The sequence below is a fragment of the Muntiacus reevesi genome, chromosome 11 (assembly GCF_963930625.1).
Source record: "Muntiacus reevesi chromosome 11, mMunRee1.1, whole genome shotgun sequence".
In the NCBI taxonomy this organism is placed as follows: domain Eukaryota; kingdom Metazoa; phylum Chordata; class Mammalia; order Artiodactyla; family Cervidae; genus Muntiacus; species Muntiacus reevesi.
This window is the reverse complement of record NC_089259.1, coordinates 16,584,273-16,602,171: the sequence shown is the minus strand read 5'-3', so window position 1 is coordinate 16,602,171 and position 17,899 is coordinate 16,584,273. Positions and strand designations below refer to the sequence as shown.

The following is a 17,899-nucleotide window of genomic DNA, read 5'->3' as shown; positions in this document are numbered from 1 at the left end:
GCAAAAGCCCACAAGCTCGTAATGAATTTGTCTACTAAAAATTTTTAAAAGTGGGAGATAATGGAAGAAACTTGTCATTTATGTTAAGTTTCTGAAACTACAAAACACCTGTTTATATAATAAAGACATATCTCAATGAATTCCCAATCAACTATACTTGGGATTAAGTTATTGAGGAGTTTCATACACAAGGCTTGCCTGGGTTCTTATCAAGTCTCCCATATCTACCATTCAAGGAGGAGCCTTCCCTGGTGGCTCAAGACAGTAAAAAATCTGCCTGCAATGTGGGAGACCCAGGTTTGATCCCTGGGTTGGGATGATCCTCTGAAGAAGGGCATGGCAACCCACTCCAGTATTCCTGCCTGGAGAATTCAGGGACAGAAGAGCCTGGTGGGCTGCAGTCCATGGAGTGGCTAAGAGTCAAGACACAACTGAGCAACTAACACTTTCACTTCACTTTCAGGGACAGAAAGGGTTAAGTCAGTTGAAGGGAGTAAAACTAATGAGCAGGCAAAAGAAGGATGTGAATAATCAAACAGGAGTAGGAAAAACAAATTCATTAGTTCAAGGAACATAGACTAATTTTACTTGAGCTCCCTCTAAAAAAAATTTGTCAAAACAAAATGAGATTTGTAAATGGTAAACTCTACAATGTGCACATAGAATTTAGAAAAAGCAAGCAATTAAAACAACTTTAAAAATGATCTTCTTTCACTGGAGAAAGATTCTTTTGTAGCATGTATTACAACAGTACTTGAGTCTTCTGAAAGGGCAAAATTCAAATATAACCAGCTCTAGGAGAAGCATGGGATTTTATAGAAATGGGTTCATGAAGAAAAAAGATGAGTTTATGGTCTAATTCAGCAGTTCTCAAACTTTGGTTTTGAATCCTATTAAGACTCTTAAAAATTACTGGGGACCTTAAGATTAAAAAAAAATCTACTCGAACTGATAACCTTAGTAAGGTGCGTATGTGCGTGCTCAGGCATGTCCAACTCTGCGACCCCATGGACTGCAGCCTGCCATGCTCTTTCTATGGGGTTTCCCAGGCAAGAATACTGCAGTTGGGTTGTCATTAAAAAATATTAGAACTGATAAATGAATTTAGCAAGGTAGGAGGATACAAGGTTAATTACATAAATCTGTTGTATTTCTTTACACTAAAAATGGAGTATCAGAGAAAGTAAGAAATAATCCCTTTTAAAATCACATTAAAAAAAAAACAAACAAAAAACCACTTAGGAATAAACCTGAGCAAGGAGGAGAAAGACTTATATGCTGAAAGCTATATAACACTGATAAACTGAAGATGATTTAAAAAAACGTAAAGATATCCCACGCTCCCAGACTGGAAGAATATTATTAATGTGGCCGTATTACCCAAAGCAGATCTACAGATTTAATGCAATCTCTATCGAATTACCCAAGCATTTTTCACAGAACCAGAATAAAAGGATCCTAAAATGTATATGGAGCCACAGAAAACCCAGGAAAAAGCAAATATGGAGGTATAACCCTCACAGACTTCTGACAACAGCGTGATACTAGTAATGAAAATAGACATCTGGATCAATGGAACAGAATAGACAGCCCAGAAATAAACCCACACCAGTTAATCTTTGACAAAGGAGACAAAAAACGGAGAGAAGACTGTCTGTTCACCAACTGGTGTTGGAAAAGTTTGAAAGCTGCATGTAAATCAATGACGTTAGAACACGCCCTTTTACTATACACAAAAACAAACTCAAAACGGCTTAAAGACTTCAGTAAGACATGACATTATAAAACTTCTAGAAAAGAACATAGGCAAAACTGACAAAATTGTACCAATGTTTTCTTAGGTCAACTTCCCAAGGCCAAAGAAATAAAAGCAAAAAAAAAAAAAAAAGGGACTTAGTCAAACTTCTAAGCTTTTGCAAAGCAAGGGAAACCACAAGCAAAACAAAAATGACAACCTACAGAATGGCAGAGATTATCTGCAAATTATGCAACTGACAAGGGCTTAATTTCCAAAATATCCAAACAGCTCATACAGCTCAACATAAAAAAAACCCAACAAAACAAACCAAAATCATAAAAGTGGGCAGAAGACCTAAATATCATTTCTTCAAAGACATACAGGTAGGTGGTCAAGAGCCATAAGAAAAGATGCTCAATGTCACAAATCAAAACTACGATGAGGTACTACTCCATACCAGTCAGAATGGTCACCATCGAAAAGTCTACAAATAATAAATGCTGAGGAGGGTGGGGAAGACAAGGGAACCATTCTCTGCTGTGTACACTGTGCAACCACTGAGGAGGCCAGTAAGGAGGTTCCTTAAAAAACTAAAAAACGACACCACACGATCCAGATAACTGGATCGTATTCTGGGCAGATAACTTGGAAAAGATGAAAAGAAATTTGAAAAGCTTCACACACCCCAATGTTCAGAGCAGCACTATTTACAATAGCTGAGACGTGACAACAACCCAAGAATCCACCAACAGATGAATGGATAAAGATGTGGTACATATATACAATGGAGTATTACTCAGCCACAAAAAGAATGAAATGCCATCTGCAGCAACATGGATGGACCTAGACACACTAAGTCAGCCAGAGAAAGACAAATGATATCACTAATATGTGGACTCTCAAAAAATGATACAAAGGAACTTATTTACAAAACAGACGAACAGATGCAGGAAAAAGGCATGATTACCAAAAGGGAAAGAAGACAGGGAGGGACAAATCAGGAGTTGGGATTAACAAATACACACTATATGTGTATAAAAGAGATAAAAAATAAGGACATACTGTATAATACATGGAACTATATTCAGTATCTTACAACAATCTGTAATGGAAAAGAATCTGAAAATGTGTGTGCATTAATACATACCTGAATCACTTTGGTATATACCTGAAACACAACACTGTAAACAACTATAGTTCATAAAAAAAAAAAATACTGAGGCCCTAAAGAGTTTTTATAGGATGTTATCTAGTAATAATATCATACTAGGAATTAAAACGGATACATTTTAAGAATTATTTATTTACAAATAACAAAAACCCATAACACAAAACTGTTACATGTTAACATAATTTTTATAAAAAATATAGATGTTTTTCTTAAAAAAAAAAAAGTGAGAAGCATGGCATTGTTTTACATTTTTGACAATTTCTTCCACATCTAGCTTACTAGGAGAGAGCTAGATTTTCGTATCTGCTTTGCAGTCACTCTACTAGAGTAACCTATAACATGCAGTCTCTGGAAAACTCTGTACACTCAGCAAAGAATGAGGATGTGACAAAACAGACTGACCCTGAGGACACTTGAAAGGGCCTTGAGGACTTCTCCAGGCCATACTGAGAACCGCTGCCCTAGTCTAGTCACATTTCACATACAAGGAAGTTGAATCCCAAGAAGAGAGATCAACTGAGATCCAAAATGGTAAGGCCTGTTAACAATGGGATACAGATCCTGGATGGTTTAACTCGCTTCCCTAGGTTTACATTCCCAATCAGAAATACACCCTAATGACCTGTCCTGCCTGCTCTAGTTGTAGGAACTGTCAAAATATATTAACAACAAAAAACGAGGAGAGGAAAAGCAACAAATGTGATAAATTCTGTGTTAGCACTTGAATTAGGATCTCTACTAGAAGTGAAACACTAAGACAAGTTCTACTGCATTCTACTCCACACACACTGGTAACACATTAATACCAGAGAGATACAGAAAGCGGAATTACCATTTATAACATCACCAATTATCACATTTTCTGAATCTGAAACACAATTCATGACACAATCTGAAAATGTTTCACAAGTACTGAATGAAAAGGTATTGGGTATATTAAGAGGCTACAAATTAACTGGCCATCATGTGGGACTTCTCAGGTAAAATGGAGTTGTTTTGAAATTAGATATTTTTCACTCTTTAACAGGACCTTATTTTGCCTTTTATGTATTGGGTTGACCTAAAAGTTCTTTCGGTTTTTAAGCAAAAATAAAAAACACATTTTTCACTTTCACCAAGAACTGAACTGAACAACGTATTCACCATTTTGTTCCACTACCTTCTGCCATTTTTCAGGCAACTTCATAATTCCATCTTCCCAAAACTTTTTATCTTTTTGAGCAAAGAACTGTTCCAGGTGCCTTTTGCAGTCTTCCAGGGAACTGAAATTTTTTCCATTGAGAGAATTTTGTAAAGACCGAAATAAATGAAAATCTGAAGGTGCAATGTCTGGGGAATATGGTGGAGGAATCAGAACTTCCCAGCCAAGCTGTAACAATTTTTGTCTGGTCATCACAGAAACGTGTGGCCTTGCGTTATCCTGATGGAAGATTATGCATTTTCTGTCAACTGACTCTGGACGCTTCTCACTGAGGGCTGCTTTCAGCTGGTCTAACTGGGAGCAGTACTTCTTGGAATTGATTGACTGGTTTTCTGGAAGGAGCTCATAATAGAGGACTCCCATCCAATCCCACCATATACACAACATCACCCTCTTTGGATGAAGACCGTCTTTTGGCGTGGCTGGCAGTGGTTCATTTCGCTTGTCCCATGATCTCTTCCGTTCCACATTATTGAACAGTATCCATTTCTCATTGCCTGTCACAATTTGCTTTAAAAACGGAACACTTTTGTTACGTTTCAGTAGAGAATCACATGTGGAAATACGATCAAGAAGGTTTTTCTGGCTTAACTTAAGTGGAACCCAAACATCAAAGCGATTAACATAACCAAGCTGGTGCAAATGGTTTTCAACGCTCGATTTGGATATTTTGAGTATGTCGGCTATCTCTCGTGTGGTATAATGTTGATTGCTCTCAATTAATGTCTCAATTTGATTGCTATCCACTTCAACTGGTCTACCTGACCGTGGAGCATCATACAGAGAGAAATCTCCAGCACGAAACTTCGCAAACCACTTTTGACATGTCCGTTCAGTCACAGCACCTTCTCCATACTCTGCACAAATCTTTTTTTTTGTATCCGTTGCATTTTTACCTTTCTTGAAATAATCAAGCATAATATGCCGAAATTGTTGCTTTTTTTCTTCCATTTTCAATATTAAAATGGCTACCCCCAAATTCACCAATTTTGATAAATTTCTTTTAAAAAATGCACATTGCTGTGACAGGTGTCACAATACAATCTTACAAAATGGTTTCAAATGAAGTTAGAGACAACTCAGCATGACTGTAGTCAGCCTACAAAAACCTAAGTGAACTTTTTGGCCAATTCATTAAAAAAAAAACAACTCAGTGAATCTCCTTGTTCACCTCTAGGTGACTTCCTTTATATCCTACCAGATGATCCAAATCTTCTTTAAAAGGATTGTAGCCTTGTTCCTTTAAACAACGTAGTGCCCAGAAAAGCTGGTCCAGGGGAGGAAATTCTTCCCAAGGAATCCACTCCCAACCTAGAAAAGAAAGATATTAAAGCAGTTTCTTCAGTTAAAAGGAAACAAAGTACATTCATTTTGGCTAGTTAACCTGTACTAAGAAAAATTAATTTTAAAAGTGATTTGCTACTAATAAAATAAAGTGCCAGAGTGATGCTACACATTAGCTTGGCTATACAAACATAATTTTCAGTGGCTCAGCAGTAAAGAATCTGCCTGTGATGCAGGGTATGTGGCAGGAGCCGTGGGTCAGACAGATTCCCTGGCGGAGGGCACGGCAACCCACTCCAGTATTCTTGCCTGGATAATCTCATGGATACAGGAGCCTGGTGGGCTACAGTCCGTGGGGTCGCAGAGACATGACTGAGCATGCACAGATGCACAGGTAAATGTTTAAATATTATGAAATTAACAACAAAAATACAATGATTATTAAGAACACTATGTTCTAAATTAGTTTATGATTACATGTATATATCTATGTGTAATTACTGTTTCTTCCATTAAGGATTTCTCTGCCTATAATACACAAATATGTAGTTTCAGTCTGGGAAGGCAGGGGACAAAGAATCCATGAACTTGGAACATGTTCTGGAAGGGCTGATCAGTACCTGTGACAACACAGTATGGGGGGTAGTGGGGAGGAGAGGTGGTGGAGGAAGAGGGGAGGTACACACTAACCATGTGTTGCAAGATGCTCAATTAACTGAGTCTCCAGAGACCTGAAGTAGTCTACCCTGCCTCGTAGAGAAGGAAGCATCTGAACAATCCCTCTAATTATAATCTGATGGCTGGAGGAAAGATGCGGTGACTGGAAGCCTGAAGCAGGCTGTTCAGATCCAGGGCCTGCTGAACACGGGGCAGAGTTTGCATGCCTGTGTTATAAATAAAACAAAGACCCCCAAGCCTCTTGTACCGTGGCTAGGTATCAGCTCCCCTAGTGAATTTGGTACAATCCTGCCTTCCCATTCTTAAGGCAGGAATAAGTTTTCTTGTACCCTAGGCCAGCTGAAGGCCTTTGGATCCTTCTTGTGTTTTTCTTCATGTGATATCATGAAAGAAGAAATATGTATTTGGTCTTCATCCCTGTTTCAGGAGGTGGGTGCAGACCAGAAAGACAGAGGCATGACGACAGGTTGGACTTTCAGCCCACCTTTTACTCCTGCTCCACCTTAGTGGCGGGAGCGGGGCTGGAGGTTTGAGTTAATCACTGGGCAATGGTTTACTCAGTCACAATGATAATAATCCCATCACATAATGATCCTTCATAAAAAATCCACACAACTGGGTTCAGAAAGCTTCAGAGTTGAACACGTCAAGCTGCTGGGAGGGTGGCGCATCCATGCCCCCTCCCCATACCTTGCTGAGTTGTTTAAACCCTGTCTGACTCTTCCGTGACCCCATGGGCTGTAGCCCATCAGGCTCCTCTGTCCATGGGATTCTCCAGGCAAGAATACTGGAGTGGGCTGCCATTTCCTCCTCCAGGGGATCTTCCCGACCCACAGACCGAACCCCGTCTCCTGCACTGGCCGGTGGATTCTTTACCTCTGAGCCAGCAGGGAAGCCCCAGGAACAAGGTGTAGTACATGGTAAATAAAAGGAAATCAATTACTGTCATTAAAGCTGTCAGAGCACTCAATTCAACACAGAAGGTAACAGATTAGGTGTTTTGCAAGTTAATCATTTTTTTATAAAAGAAAGTTCTCTCTCTTGCACAGGTGAGAAAACTGAGGAAGGCACATTAAATGTTTTGCTTTAAAAATCACAGTCTGAAACAAAATTAAACACTAGAAATAAAACTAACACTGAGTACTTACTGTGTTCATTAGGACGGGCCCACTGTAGGTAATAACTCATTTCAAACTTACAACCACCCATCTGAAGTAGCTACTATTATAATAAATGAGAAAAGAGGCCCAGAGCCCTAAGTAACTTGGCTCGAGGTCACAAACCTCTTAGTGGAAGAACCAGGATGCAAACCAAGCAGTCTGGCTCTAGATCCATTCTCTTTCCTGTTCTATCCTTATATCTTCAGAACTTAAGTAGATTTAAATTCTAATGAAAGTATAATTACATTCTAACTCTCTTCATATGGTGACATAAAGTAATCTTCCTTCAGACATATGCTCTTGTAGAAAATGCATTATTGTATCTAATTCTCTTACTTTCATTCTTTTCAGGCTCTACATTCTTTGGTTCTGAATCATGAGTCAGGTCTACCTCTCCTTTCATTAAAATAGTGACATAATGGTAATTCTCTTTCTCAATGAAAGAATTCACAACTGAGGCAAAGCGAACATTTTTCAGGTGAAGAGCTGCTTCTTCCCAGGTTTCCCTTTGAGCACATTCTTCCCAGCTTTCCCTGGAAAACAGAAACACACCACCATATTCAATTCTATTTATTCATTTTTTTTTAAAGCCATGAAATTCCTGGCTAGAAATTTCCAGTGTAACCCCCAAAGAGCTGTAATTGATTCATGCTTTAAAACAATAAATCAACAAACCTCCTTGGATACTGTTTATCCTGTATCTAGTTCTCTGAAGACCAAAAGGACTTCATATTGCACAACAAAAAATGAACATTTAGCCAATTCAGCACTAGTTCACTTACCTGGAAGCAGCATGCAACCAGGAGGTGGTCTGATATATCAGTTAAGAGCACAGACCTAGGTTTGAGTTCAAAGTTCATTACTTTCCACCTTAGATAAGTAAAAAGATAATGCTACTTTCTCACAGGCTTGTAAGTGTATCAAGAAGTGAGTAAAGTCTTTTCCAGTAGGTTCAGAATTTCACTTTGTGCCTCAAACTTGAGAACAAAAGGCATTCACAAAAATTAAAATACACTGATTAGTTCACCTTCAACATGATTGATAATAACTAGATATTGACAGGAACTGATACTCTAAAAGTTACAAAAACCTGCATATAAATTAAAACATTTCACTGTACAGTTTTCATATATGAAACAAGATTAAAAACATATAGTATCTCCCTTTAGAAATGGTTCCAAATGGAATTTTATAGTCAGATAAAGTATGTATCAAATGAAAACAAGTATGAAAAGAAATCTGTGTGATACAGTTTTTCTAAAAGTCATTTCATATGCCTTCTAGATTAAATTTCCTTGTATTTTTGAAGCACTTTAGTATGTGAGATACTCAGCAAAAAAGAATACTGTTTCTCTATCTTTTCTACCTTGACTATTTCTCTAATTATCTAATCTACCCTCACTCTACCCATAAGACAGACAAATCTTTGGGAAGGGAGGAGAGTTGTGAGTTTTCATGCTGTAGGAATGTTCCCTTTCTTCCTGATGGGGGGGCAGCTCCGCCCCCAAACCAACTGAGAGGTGCTCCAAGAGAAATAAACGGCCACGGAGACTGGGTGTGACTCAGGGAGGCACCGCTGTGTCGCCCCCAGTCAAAGGGCTCAGCTGTGGGGGCACACAGGGCTGCCCCGTGCCTCGGGGCAGAGCAACAGCAGGGAACGAGCTCTGGGGGTGTCGGAAGTGCGCCCCCTTGTGGCAGGGATGCACGCGAACACAACGCTCACCCCCACTTTAAGCACCTGGAAGGTAGGAGACTGGCGAGAGCAGCCCACGATGGCTGAGCAGAGAAAATGAGTGGCAGTGAAAGCAACATGTTTGCTCCGGGCCAAGCAGATGCTGTGAGACTACTGGGGACCCAGCAGAAAGAAAATGGAGCGTGGTGTGCTAACACCAGGAGCTGGCGGCCAGCATCACAAGAAGTTTTTAGTCACCTGTATCGGGGAACTGTGCAGTGCAGAAATCCTTGTGGGACTGGAGGACTTCCAACCAGCCACCAACACACCCTCAGAAAGAGCGCACACGTGAATACTGCACCCAGAGGGCACATGGAACGCAGAGAAAGAAATCAGAAACAGGGAGAAGAGGAGGAGGCAGAGAGCGCAAAACATGGGCCCGCACCTCCTCTCCCCACCACCAAGGAAACACAAACGCCTGGAAGAGAACCAGAACACCAAAATACTACTTTTATTTTTCTTTTTTAATTTTTACGATGTTGTGTTGGTTTCTGCCACACAACAAAGCAGTCAGTCATAATTGTACATCCCCCTCCCTCCATCTCGTTGATGGTGGGACAGGCTGAGACCCTTATGTCTCCTCTCCTCTGCACCCGGCAGAACACAAAGAAACAACGAGGGCCCAGAAATAACTAGACCCATGCACAGCTGGCACAAATTATGAACAAGATTCAAAAACACAACTGCCACTTGTGAGCTGCCAGGAGCAAAAGCAGGGTACCTCACATGAGCTCTGCACCCAGCACCATCAAGGGGTGTGCTTGTCCGTGCAATTTGATTTTTAATCTAGTAATTTTATTAAGTGATAGCTTGCTGCAGCTGCTAAGTCGCTTCAGTTGTGTCCGACTCTGTGCGACCCTATGGACTGTAGCCCGTCAGGCTCCCCTTGTCCATGGGATTCTCCAGGCAAGAATACTGGAGTGGGTTGCCATTTCCTCCTCCATGGGATCTTCCCGACCTGCTTCTGTTATAGCTCCTGCATAGGCAGGCGGGTTCTTCACCACTAGTGGCACCCGGGAAGTCCTAATCACATGCAATATATGCCCTCTCTTTTATCTAAATTGGTACAAAACAGTAAAAACACATTTTCAAGCCAGTTGCAAAAAATGCTGGGCTGGGTATCACAGATTCTTTACCACTGCGCCAGCTGGGAAGCTCCTTGAACGTTTCTGTTTCTGATGCTGTTTATATGCTACAGACGTCATCCCTATTCTCACTTTGAGATAGGATGGGACCCTTTCCCCGGGTGCTTGCACCTGGACAAAGGTAGAGACTAAAAATAATGCATGCACAGTTGGGGAAATTAAAGTTAAGTCGCTCAGTCGTGTCCGACTCTTAGCGACCCCATGGACTGCAGTCTACCAGGCTCCTCCGTCCATGGGATTTTCCAGGCAAGAGTACTGGAGTGGGGTGCCACTGTCTTCTCTGGGGGGCAATTAAAGACTGGCCACAAACCTACAGCCATTTGTGAGTTGCTGAGAGCGAAGCAGGGTTACCAGGCATGATTTCCACACACAGAACCACCAAAGGAGCAGGCAGACCACCTAAGCTGCACCTCCTGCCCAACCCGCAGATCCATGCTACGCCCCACTCCATTAAGGAACCAGCTCACCACCACCTCTCGCTCCAGGAGAGCGAGTAAGGGCACCTGTTTCTCGTTCTCGCTCCCTCCCTCCGGCTACAGCAGGAGCCCCGACAAAGCTCTGCCTAAATTCCTCCTCTGGCATCTTACCAATTTATATCGATTCAAGAGTACAAGAGCCCGGGTGAACCCTCCTTCTAGGTCAATCTCAGCCTCTCTTCACCCTTGTGTAGAACTAAACTTTCTCTGTCGGTTTGACACCTCAGTTCACAGAAAGTCAAAGCAGAGAGGGAGACCTTAGGGAGTACTTCGGGCGATTTCCCCGTTTTAACGAGGGAGGCACAGAGGTCCAGGGTTTCCATAAACTCCCTTGGTTGGAGCGCTACGAGACTTAACGGGAGCAGGAAAATAATATACCGCCTGCGTTTAAATCGCCAGCAAACCGTGCAAACATCTGAAGGGACAACTACACACTACTCGAGGCCTGTAAATACGCACTTTCGGCCTTTCAAGCGCAAGCAGCAGGAAAAGACAAGTCACAACGCCCAGCCGCGTCAGGGCGAGAGGAGCTGACCCCTCGAGGAAAGCTCGCACGCAGACGTGGCGACTTCTGCGGACGTGGCGACTTCTGCGCGCGCCTCGCCCAGAGCAGCGCCCCCTTCCGGCCTCGGGCGAGAAAGACAAACGCCCGAGAAAGGACGCAGCGTCAGCGTGCACGCACGTACGGATGCACGCAGGAGGGGATGGCGTCCTCTGCGCGCCCGTTTCATTTTCCCAGTCAGCCAGGCGACTGCTTACCCGAACTCCAAGTGGCCCCCGGGAAGTTGGAAACTGCCGGCTCCGAACGACCCTTTCCTCCTCCCCAGAAGGACGCAGCGAGGATGCCTGTCGCTGGTCACCACGACACCCACTCCTACCCCCGGGCGCCGCCCACGCGACTCCACGTTGGCCGTCATCGCGCGAGAGGACCAGGACGGCCGCGACGGGAAGTGACGTTCAGCTCGCCCCGCCCCCGCCGCCGCTGTCAATCAGCCTGAGCAGGTGAGGGCCTGCAAACCTGACCTCGGCGGTTTGCGTCTCTACGTCTCTAATGCACTTAGACGGGTTTCAAATTGTGATGTTTGTTTCCTCCCAGGGGACTGCGCGGCCGGAGTTTTTCGTTTTAACGTGTACCGTTTACTGTGGATGTTTCCACGTTCATTATTTATCTACTCAGATTCCTCCACGCGCTTACCAGCCTCCTACTTTTTTTTTTTTTTAATATAAATCTCTCTGCCTTTGCAGATCTTTTTTTTTGTTTTAATGAGCGTCTCTACAGTTAACTCATGCTGTGCTTAGTCGCTCAGTCGTGTCCGACTCTTTGCGACCCCTGGACTGTAGCCCTGTCCATGGGATTCTCCAGGGAAGAATTAGAGTGGGTTGCCATGCCCTCCTCCAGGGGATCTTCCCAACCCAGGGGTCGAACCCAGTCTCCCACACTGCAGACGGATTCTTTTACCGTCTGAGCCACCACGGAAGCCCAAACTCATGCTACTGTATGTATCTCTAATCAGTGCAGTATCCGAGCAAGGACAAATGGTACAGAAACACCGTGATACAAGAGTATTAACAAATCATGGGAAGAAAATTAAGGACCAATTAATCAGTTATGCTGGGACGAATTAGTTACCTATTTACCTTTCCTGTTTGCATGGCATGCACCAACAAAAATATCCCAGCTGAATCAGATTTGTCTGGTTTCTGGTTGGGGAGGATCTTTTTAAATTTTAATTTAAATTGTTTTAATTCTAAAATAATGTGCACATAATTTTAACAGGTGGTACAAAAAGTGGAAGAATAACCTTATTTTCTACTTCTGCTTCCGTTCACTTTTAATTCTGAGCTGTTATTTCTGACACTTGCTTACATATTTTTAAGTAATATGCTTACACTACATGTTATGGTAAATGAACTGATTAAACATTTTTAAAGCATCTCTCCTTCCACCCAGAAACTCAGCAGCCTTCAGTGTATTGTGCGCCAGAAACATTCTCCATGATATTTTCCCAAATAAAAATTGGCAACAAATGAAAAGGAGACTATTGATATATCACAACTAAATGGGGTTATTTCCAGAAATACAAGTCTGGCTTAATATTTGAAAACTCAATGTAATTCACCATACTAAAAAAGGGAAAAAGGAAACAAATATGATAATCTTAATAGATGCAGGAAAAAATCTGATAAAATTCAGTACTCATTCAAGCAAATGGGAACCATTAAAAGGGTATCACTTACTGAACTATATGCTTAAAAATGGTTAAGGTGATAAATTTTATGTTATATGGGTTTTTAAAAAATATTTATTTATTTGGTTGTGGCAGCATGCAGGATCTTTTAGGTGTGGCAAGTGGGATCTAGTTCATTGACCAGGGATTAAGCCTGGGTCCCCTGCGTTGGGATCCGGAGCCTTAACCATTGGACTACTAGGGAAGTCCCAGACAAGATATTAAATAATAATAATAAATGCCGGCAGAACAATGTGACATACAAATGTGAAAGGAAACAGCCTTGATCTGTATCTGGCACCATATCTAAGAAGTCATACTTCTTAGGCTACCAAGGCTTCCCTGGTAGTTCAGCTGGTGAAGAATCCCCCTGCAATGCAGGAGACCCTGGTTGGATTCCTGGGTCAGGAAGTTCCCCCTGGAGAAGGGAAAGGCTACCCACTCCTGTATACTTGGGCTTCCCTTGCAGCTCAGTCTGTAAAGAATCTGCTACAATGCAGGAGACCCGGGTTCAATCCCTGGGTTGGGAAGATTCCCCCGGAGAAGGAAATGGCAACCCACTCCAGTATTCTTGCCTGGAGAATCCCATCAACAGAGGAGCCTGGCGTGCTGCAGTTCGTGGGGTCGTAAAGAGTTGGATACGACTGGGCGACTAAGCACACATAACAAAATGGATTAGACCTACATAAAAACAGCTGAAGGTATAAACTTTCTAGAAGAAAATATAAGAGAAAATCTTTGTGATTTTGAGCTAGGCATAAACTTACTAGATGTGACACCAAAGACATGATCCATAAAATAAAAATTGTTAATTTGGACTTCATCAAATTTTAAAATTTACTCTGCGAGACATTGCTATGGACTGAATTGTTATTTTCCCACAGACATATATTGGAGGCTAGCCCCCTCAATTATCTGATTGTGGAGGCTTTCAGAGGCTTGGATTCCCTAGTAACTCAGATGGTAAAGAATCCACCTGCAATGCTGGAGACCTAGGTTCAACCCTAGGGTTAGGAAGATCCCCCGGAGAAGGAAATGGCAACCCATTCCAGTATTCTTACCTGGAGAATTCCATGGACAGAGGAGCCTGGCAGGCTGCAGTCCATGGGGTTGAAAAAAGTCGGTACATGACTGAGTGACTGTCATTCACTCACTTAGGAGGCTTAGATGAGGTCATAAAGGTGGGATCCTCATGATGGGATTAATACCTTTATGTGAGGTATAAAGAGAGCTTGAGCCCACTCTCCACACCATGTGCAGACACAGCCAGAAGGTGGCAGTCTGCAAGCCAGAAAGAGCTCTCACCAGATACTGACTCTGCTGGCATCCTGATCTTGGACTTCTCAGGCTCCAGAATTGTGAGAAATAACTGTCTGCCATTTAAACCACCCAGTCTATGATATTTGATTATAGCAGCTGATCTGCTAATACAAATTGTTTAAGAAAACGAAAAGACAAAATATAGGCCTTGGAGAAAATATTTGCAAAGCATATTTCTGCTAAAGGACTGGAACTAGAATATGTAAGGAATCCTCAAAACCCAACAATAAAGCAAACAAGTTAATAAGTAAATAGTCAAAAGAATTGAAAATATTTGAAATATTTGAAAAGAATAGAAAATATTTCACCAAAAAGAAATATGAGTAGCACATAAGCCCATGAAAAGATGCTCAAGTCATTAAAAAACTAAACTACACTGAAGTGCCTGTACACATCTATTAAAATGAATAAGATTAAAAAAAAAAACCAACCACTGGTATTACCAAGTACTGGTAAGCATACAGACTAATTAGACCTCTCATACATTGTTGGTAGGATTGCAAAATGGTACGAACAGTTTGACAGACAACTTATTATTTCATATAATGTTGAGCATATGCTTATCACACAACCCAGAAGTTCCATTCTTAGATGTATACCCAAGAGAAATGAAAACTTATGTTCATTCAAAGACTTGTATGGAAATATTACAGAAGCTTTATTCATAATCATCAAAAACTGAAAATAACTCAAATGTTCTTTAACTGTGATTAGATAAATCTACTACAGTATGTTCATACAATGGAAAATGACTCAGCAGTACAAGGAACAAACAACATGGATGGATCTCAGGTGAAAAAAATCAGATATAAAAAGCTACCTGCTGTTTGGATCCATTTACATGACACTCTGAAAGAGGCAAAGCTATAGACACATAAAACAGGTCACTCTTGGCCTGGGGCTGAGGGTGTAAAGAGGCTGAGCACAAAGGGACCTGAGGAATTTTGCGGGGTGAAGCAACTGTCCTGTGTCCTGATTGTGGTGGTGGTAACATGGCTATGTGTTCGTCAAAGCTCAGAACTGTACACTAAAAGAGGTGAATTTTATTTTATGTATACTAAATCTCAGTAAATCTGACTTAAAAAAGAAAAAGCATAGTGTGCTTTGGACTTGAAGAAAGGAAAAGTCAAGATGCAATTCACCAATGGTAAGATTCAAGATCTTACAGAGCTTGGGACTTCCCTGCTGGTTAACTCTGCACTTTCAATGCGAGGGGCATGTGTTCGATCTCTGGTCAGGGACCTAAGATCCCAGATGCTGGTGACTTAGCAAAAAAAAAGACATTTCAGAGCTAAACTGCTCTATTAACAGTACCTGAAGTTGTCATCCTTGTGGGTGGTGTTGTGGAAGTGATGACATCTTCTGGAAAGCTAGCGTTACACTGGAGATAAGGGGAGGCAGTTTCCTCTGCTCACTGGGCCTTAGAAGATTCAGGGAGCCTGAGCTCTGGTGGGTGCTGTTCACGGTCACAGGCATTCTTGGTAAGGAGGGTAGCCTACTCCTGAAACACAGTAGGAAGTCTGGGCTAATAGGAGTGGGCAGATGAGGAGATTCAGAAGAAGTCACAGTTAGTAGCCGGATGGGGGTTTTCCTTTGTTCTGTGCCTGGTTGTGTCCAGCTCTTTGCAACCCCATAGACTACAGCCTGCCTGGCTTCTCTGTCCATGGAACTGGCCAGGCAAGAATACTGGAGTGGGTTGTCATTTCCTCCTCCAGGGGATCTTCCTGACCCAGGGATGGAACAGCTCTTTTGTTTCCTGCATTGGCAGGCGGATTCTTTACCACTGTGTACCTGGGAAGCCCGAAGTTTTCCCTTACTACGCTGTAATTTCGTTTTACTATCCTGAAGCCTTCAATAAAGTCTGGTTATACGTTACAGCCTGGTCTTAACTTGCCTTGAAGAGTTAGGATGGGCCTGAGTTTACCCTCTATGAAGGAATAAAGAAAAAAGAAGGGCATCAGGCCAGAGAGCTTAGAGAGAGCATCAAGTGTCAAAGCCATTTGATCAGTCTTTGATCTCCCTTCTTATGTACTCAGAGCTGTAATTAACACAGAAGTGCCCCATACTTGAATACTTGAACAAAAGCTACTGTCCACATTATTATTTAAGCAAACTAGAAAAAAATTTTTCTCAAAATCTTTATGCTGATTGACATGAAATACCAATGGTTATGAAAGGAAAAAGGCACCGACCTGACGTTTAGGGATCCTGCAAGAGAAGTGTAAATCAGCCCACATGGATGTTACTTATTAGCAATCCACATCCCACAGTTCCTTTCTGCAGGACCGCCAGCCCATTGAACAGGGCATACCATTAGTTACTGCAGCATTAGAACCTGACAGATCTTATCACTGCATCTCTTCTTAGCTTACCTAGCTTCTCAGTTGAAGGGTGAGGCTCTCAGGCACAGAGGACTCCCATGCCCAGTCCCAGGACTTTCCTGGGAGGGCACACGTCTCCTCCCACCCGTCCAGGCAAAAATATTGAATACCCACCATGGAGGGTGCTGGAAATCCCCCAGACTGATTATTTTGTCCAACTTTAATACATTGTTGTTTTAATGAAAGCCTGTTTATTTTCCTTACATTTTCTATTTATTTATTATAATTGAGTCATCTTTTTACCAGAAGGTTATCTGATCTTCCCCAGTGGCTCAGATGGTAAAGAATCTGCCTGCAATGCAGGAGACCCAGGTTCAATCCATGGGTCGGGAAGATCCCCTTAAAAGGGCATGGCAACCCACTCCAGTATGCTTGCCTGGAGAATTCCATGGACAGAGGACCTTGGCGGGCTATGGTCCATAGGGTTGCAAAGAGTCGAACACTATTGAAGTGACTCAGCTCACATGCATAGACCAAAGGAATAGAACAGAGAACCAAGATATAACCCAGCATTGTCCAGCTATTAGCTCTTCAGATCCTCCCACCCTCAGTGTTTTGACTGAGGTCACCTTCTCATGGTGTTCCTCAGCCAGTGACTGAGATCACAGTTAGAGCAGAGGTACAAGGCACTTTTATCCCACATAGAATTTATCTAACAGGCAATTTTTTTTTTTAAGTTTTTTTTTTTTTTTAATTTTTTAAATTTTTCAGTGGGTTTTGTCATACATTGATATGAATCAGCCATAGAGTTACACGTATTCCCCATCCCACCTCCCTCTCCACCTGATTCCTCTGGGTCTTCCCAGCCCACCAGGCCCGAGCACTTGACTCATGCATCCCACCTGGGCTGGTGGTCTGTTTCACCACAGATAATATACATGCTGTTCTTTCAAAACATCCCACCCTCACCTTCTCCCACAGAGTTCAAAAGTCTGTTCTGTACTTCTGCGTCTCTTCTTCTGCCCTGCATATAGGGCCATCGTTACCATCTTTCTAAATTCTGTATATATGTGTTAGTATACTGTAATGTTCTTTATCCCTCTGGCTCACCTCACTCTGTATAATGGGCTCCAGTTTCATCCATCTCGTTAGAACTGATTCAAATGAATTCTTTTTAATGGCTGAGTAATATTCCATGGTGTATATGTACCACAGCTTCCTTATCCATTCATCTGCTGATGGGCATCTAGGCTGCTTCCATGTCCTGGCTATTATAAACAGTGCTGCGATGAACATTGGGATGCACGTGTCTCTTTCAGATCTGGATTCCTCAGTGTGTATGCCCAGGAGTGGGATTGCTAGGTCATATGGCAGTTCTATTTCCAGTTTGCATTCCCACCAACAGTGTAAGAGGGCTCCCTTTTCTCCACACCCTCTCCAGCATT

The 17,899-nt window shown here is 42.2% G+C and overlaps 1 protein-coding gene across 1 annotated transcript; it reads right to left on the bottom strand.

The window, feature by feature from the left end:
• Positions 1-3,123: 3,123 nt before the first annotated feature.
• Positions 3,124-11,529, bottom strand: NUDT15 (nudix hydrolase 15). The gene is made up of 3 exons (XM_065902219.1): positions 11,345-11,529; positions 7,569-7,765; positions 3,124-5,421 (listed from the first exon to the last, which is right to left on the bottom strand). Exons 1-3 carry the CDS (start codon positions 11,500-11,502, stop codon positions 5,261-5,263), a joined length of 516 nt encoding a protein of 171 aa, XP_065758291.1. The 5' UTR covers positions 11,503-11,529; the 3' UTR covers positions 3,124-5,260.
• Between the last annotated feature and the right edge of the window lie 6,370 nt (positions 11,530-17,899).

What these genes read in the sequence shown, in the direction of transcription:
- NUDT15 (XM_065902219.1), bottom strand. Translation starts at nt 11,502, where the DNA reads ATGACGGCCAACGTGGAGTCGCGTGGGCGGCGCCCGGGGGTAGGAGTG. An exon ending in GGGGGCCACTTGGAGTTCGG is followed by an intron (nt 7,766 to 11,344) that starts GTAAGCAGTCGC and finishes TCTGTTTTCCAG; the next exon opens with GGAAAGCTGGGAAGAATGTG. An exon ending in AGAGCCTGAAAAGAATGAAA is followed by an intron (nt 5,422 to 7,568) that starts GTAAGAGAATTA and finishes TTTCTTTTCTAG; the next exon opens with GTTGGGAGTGGATTCCTTGG.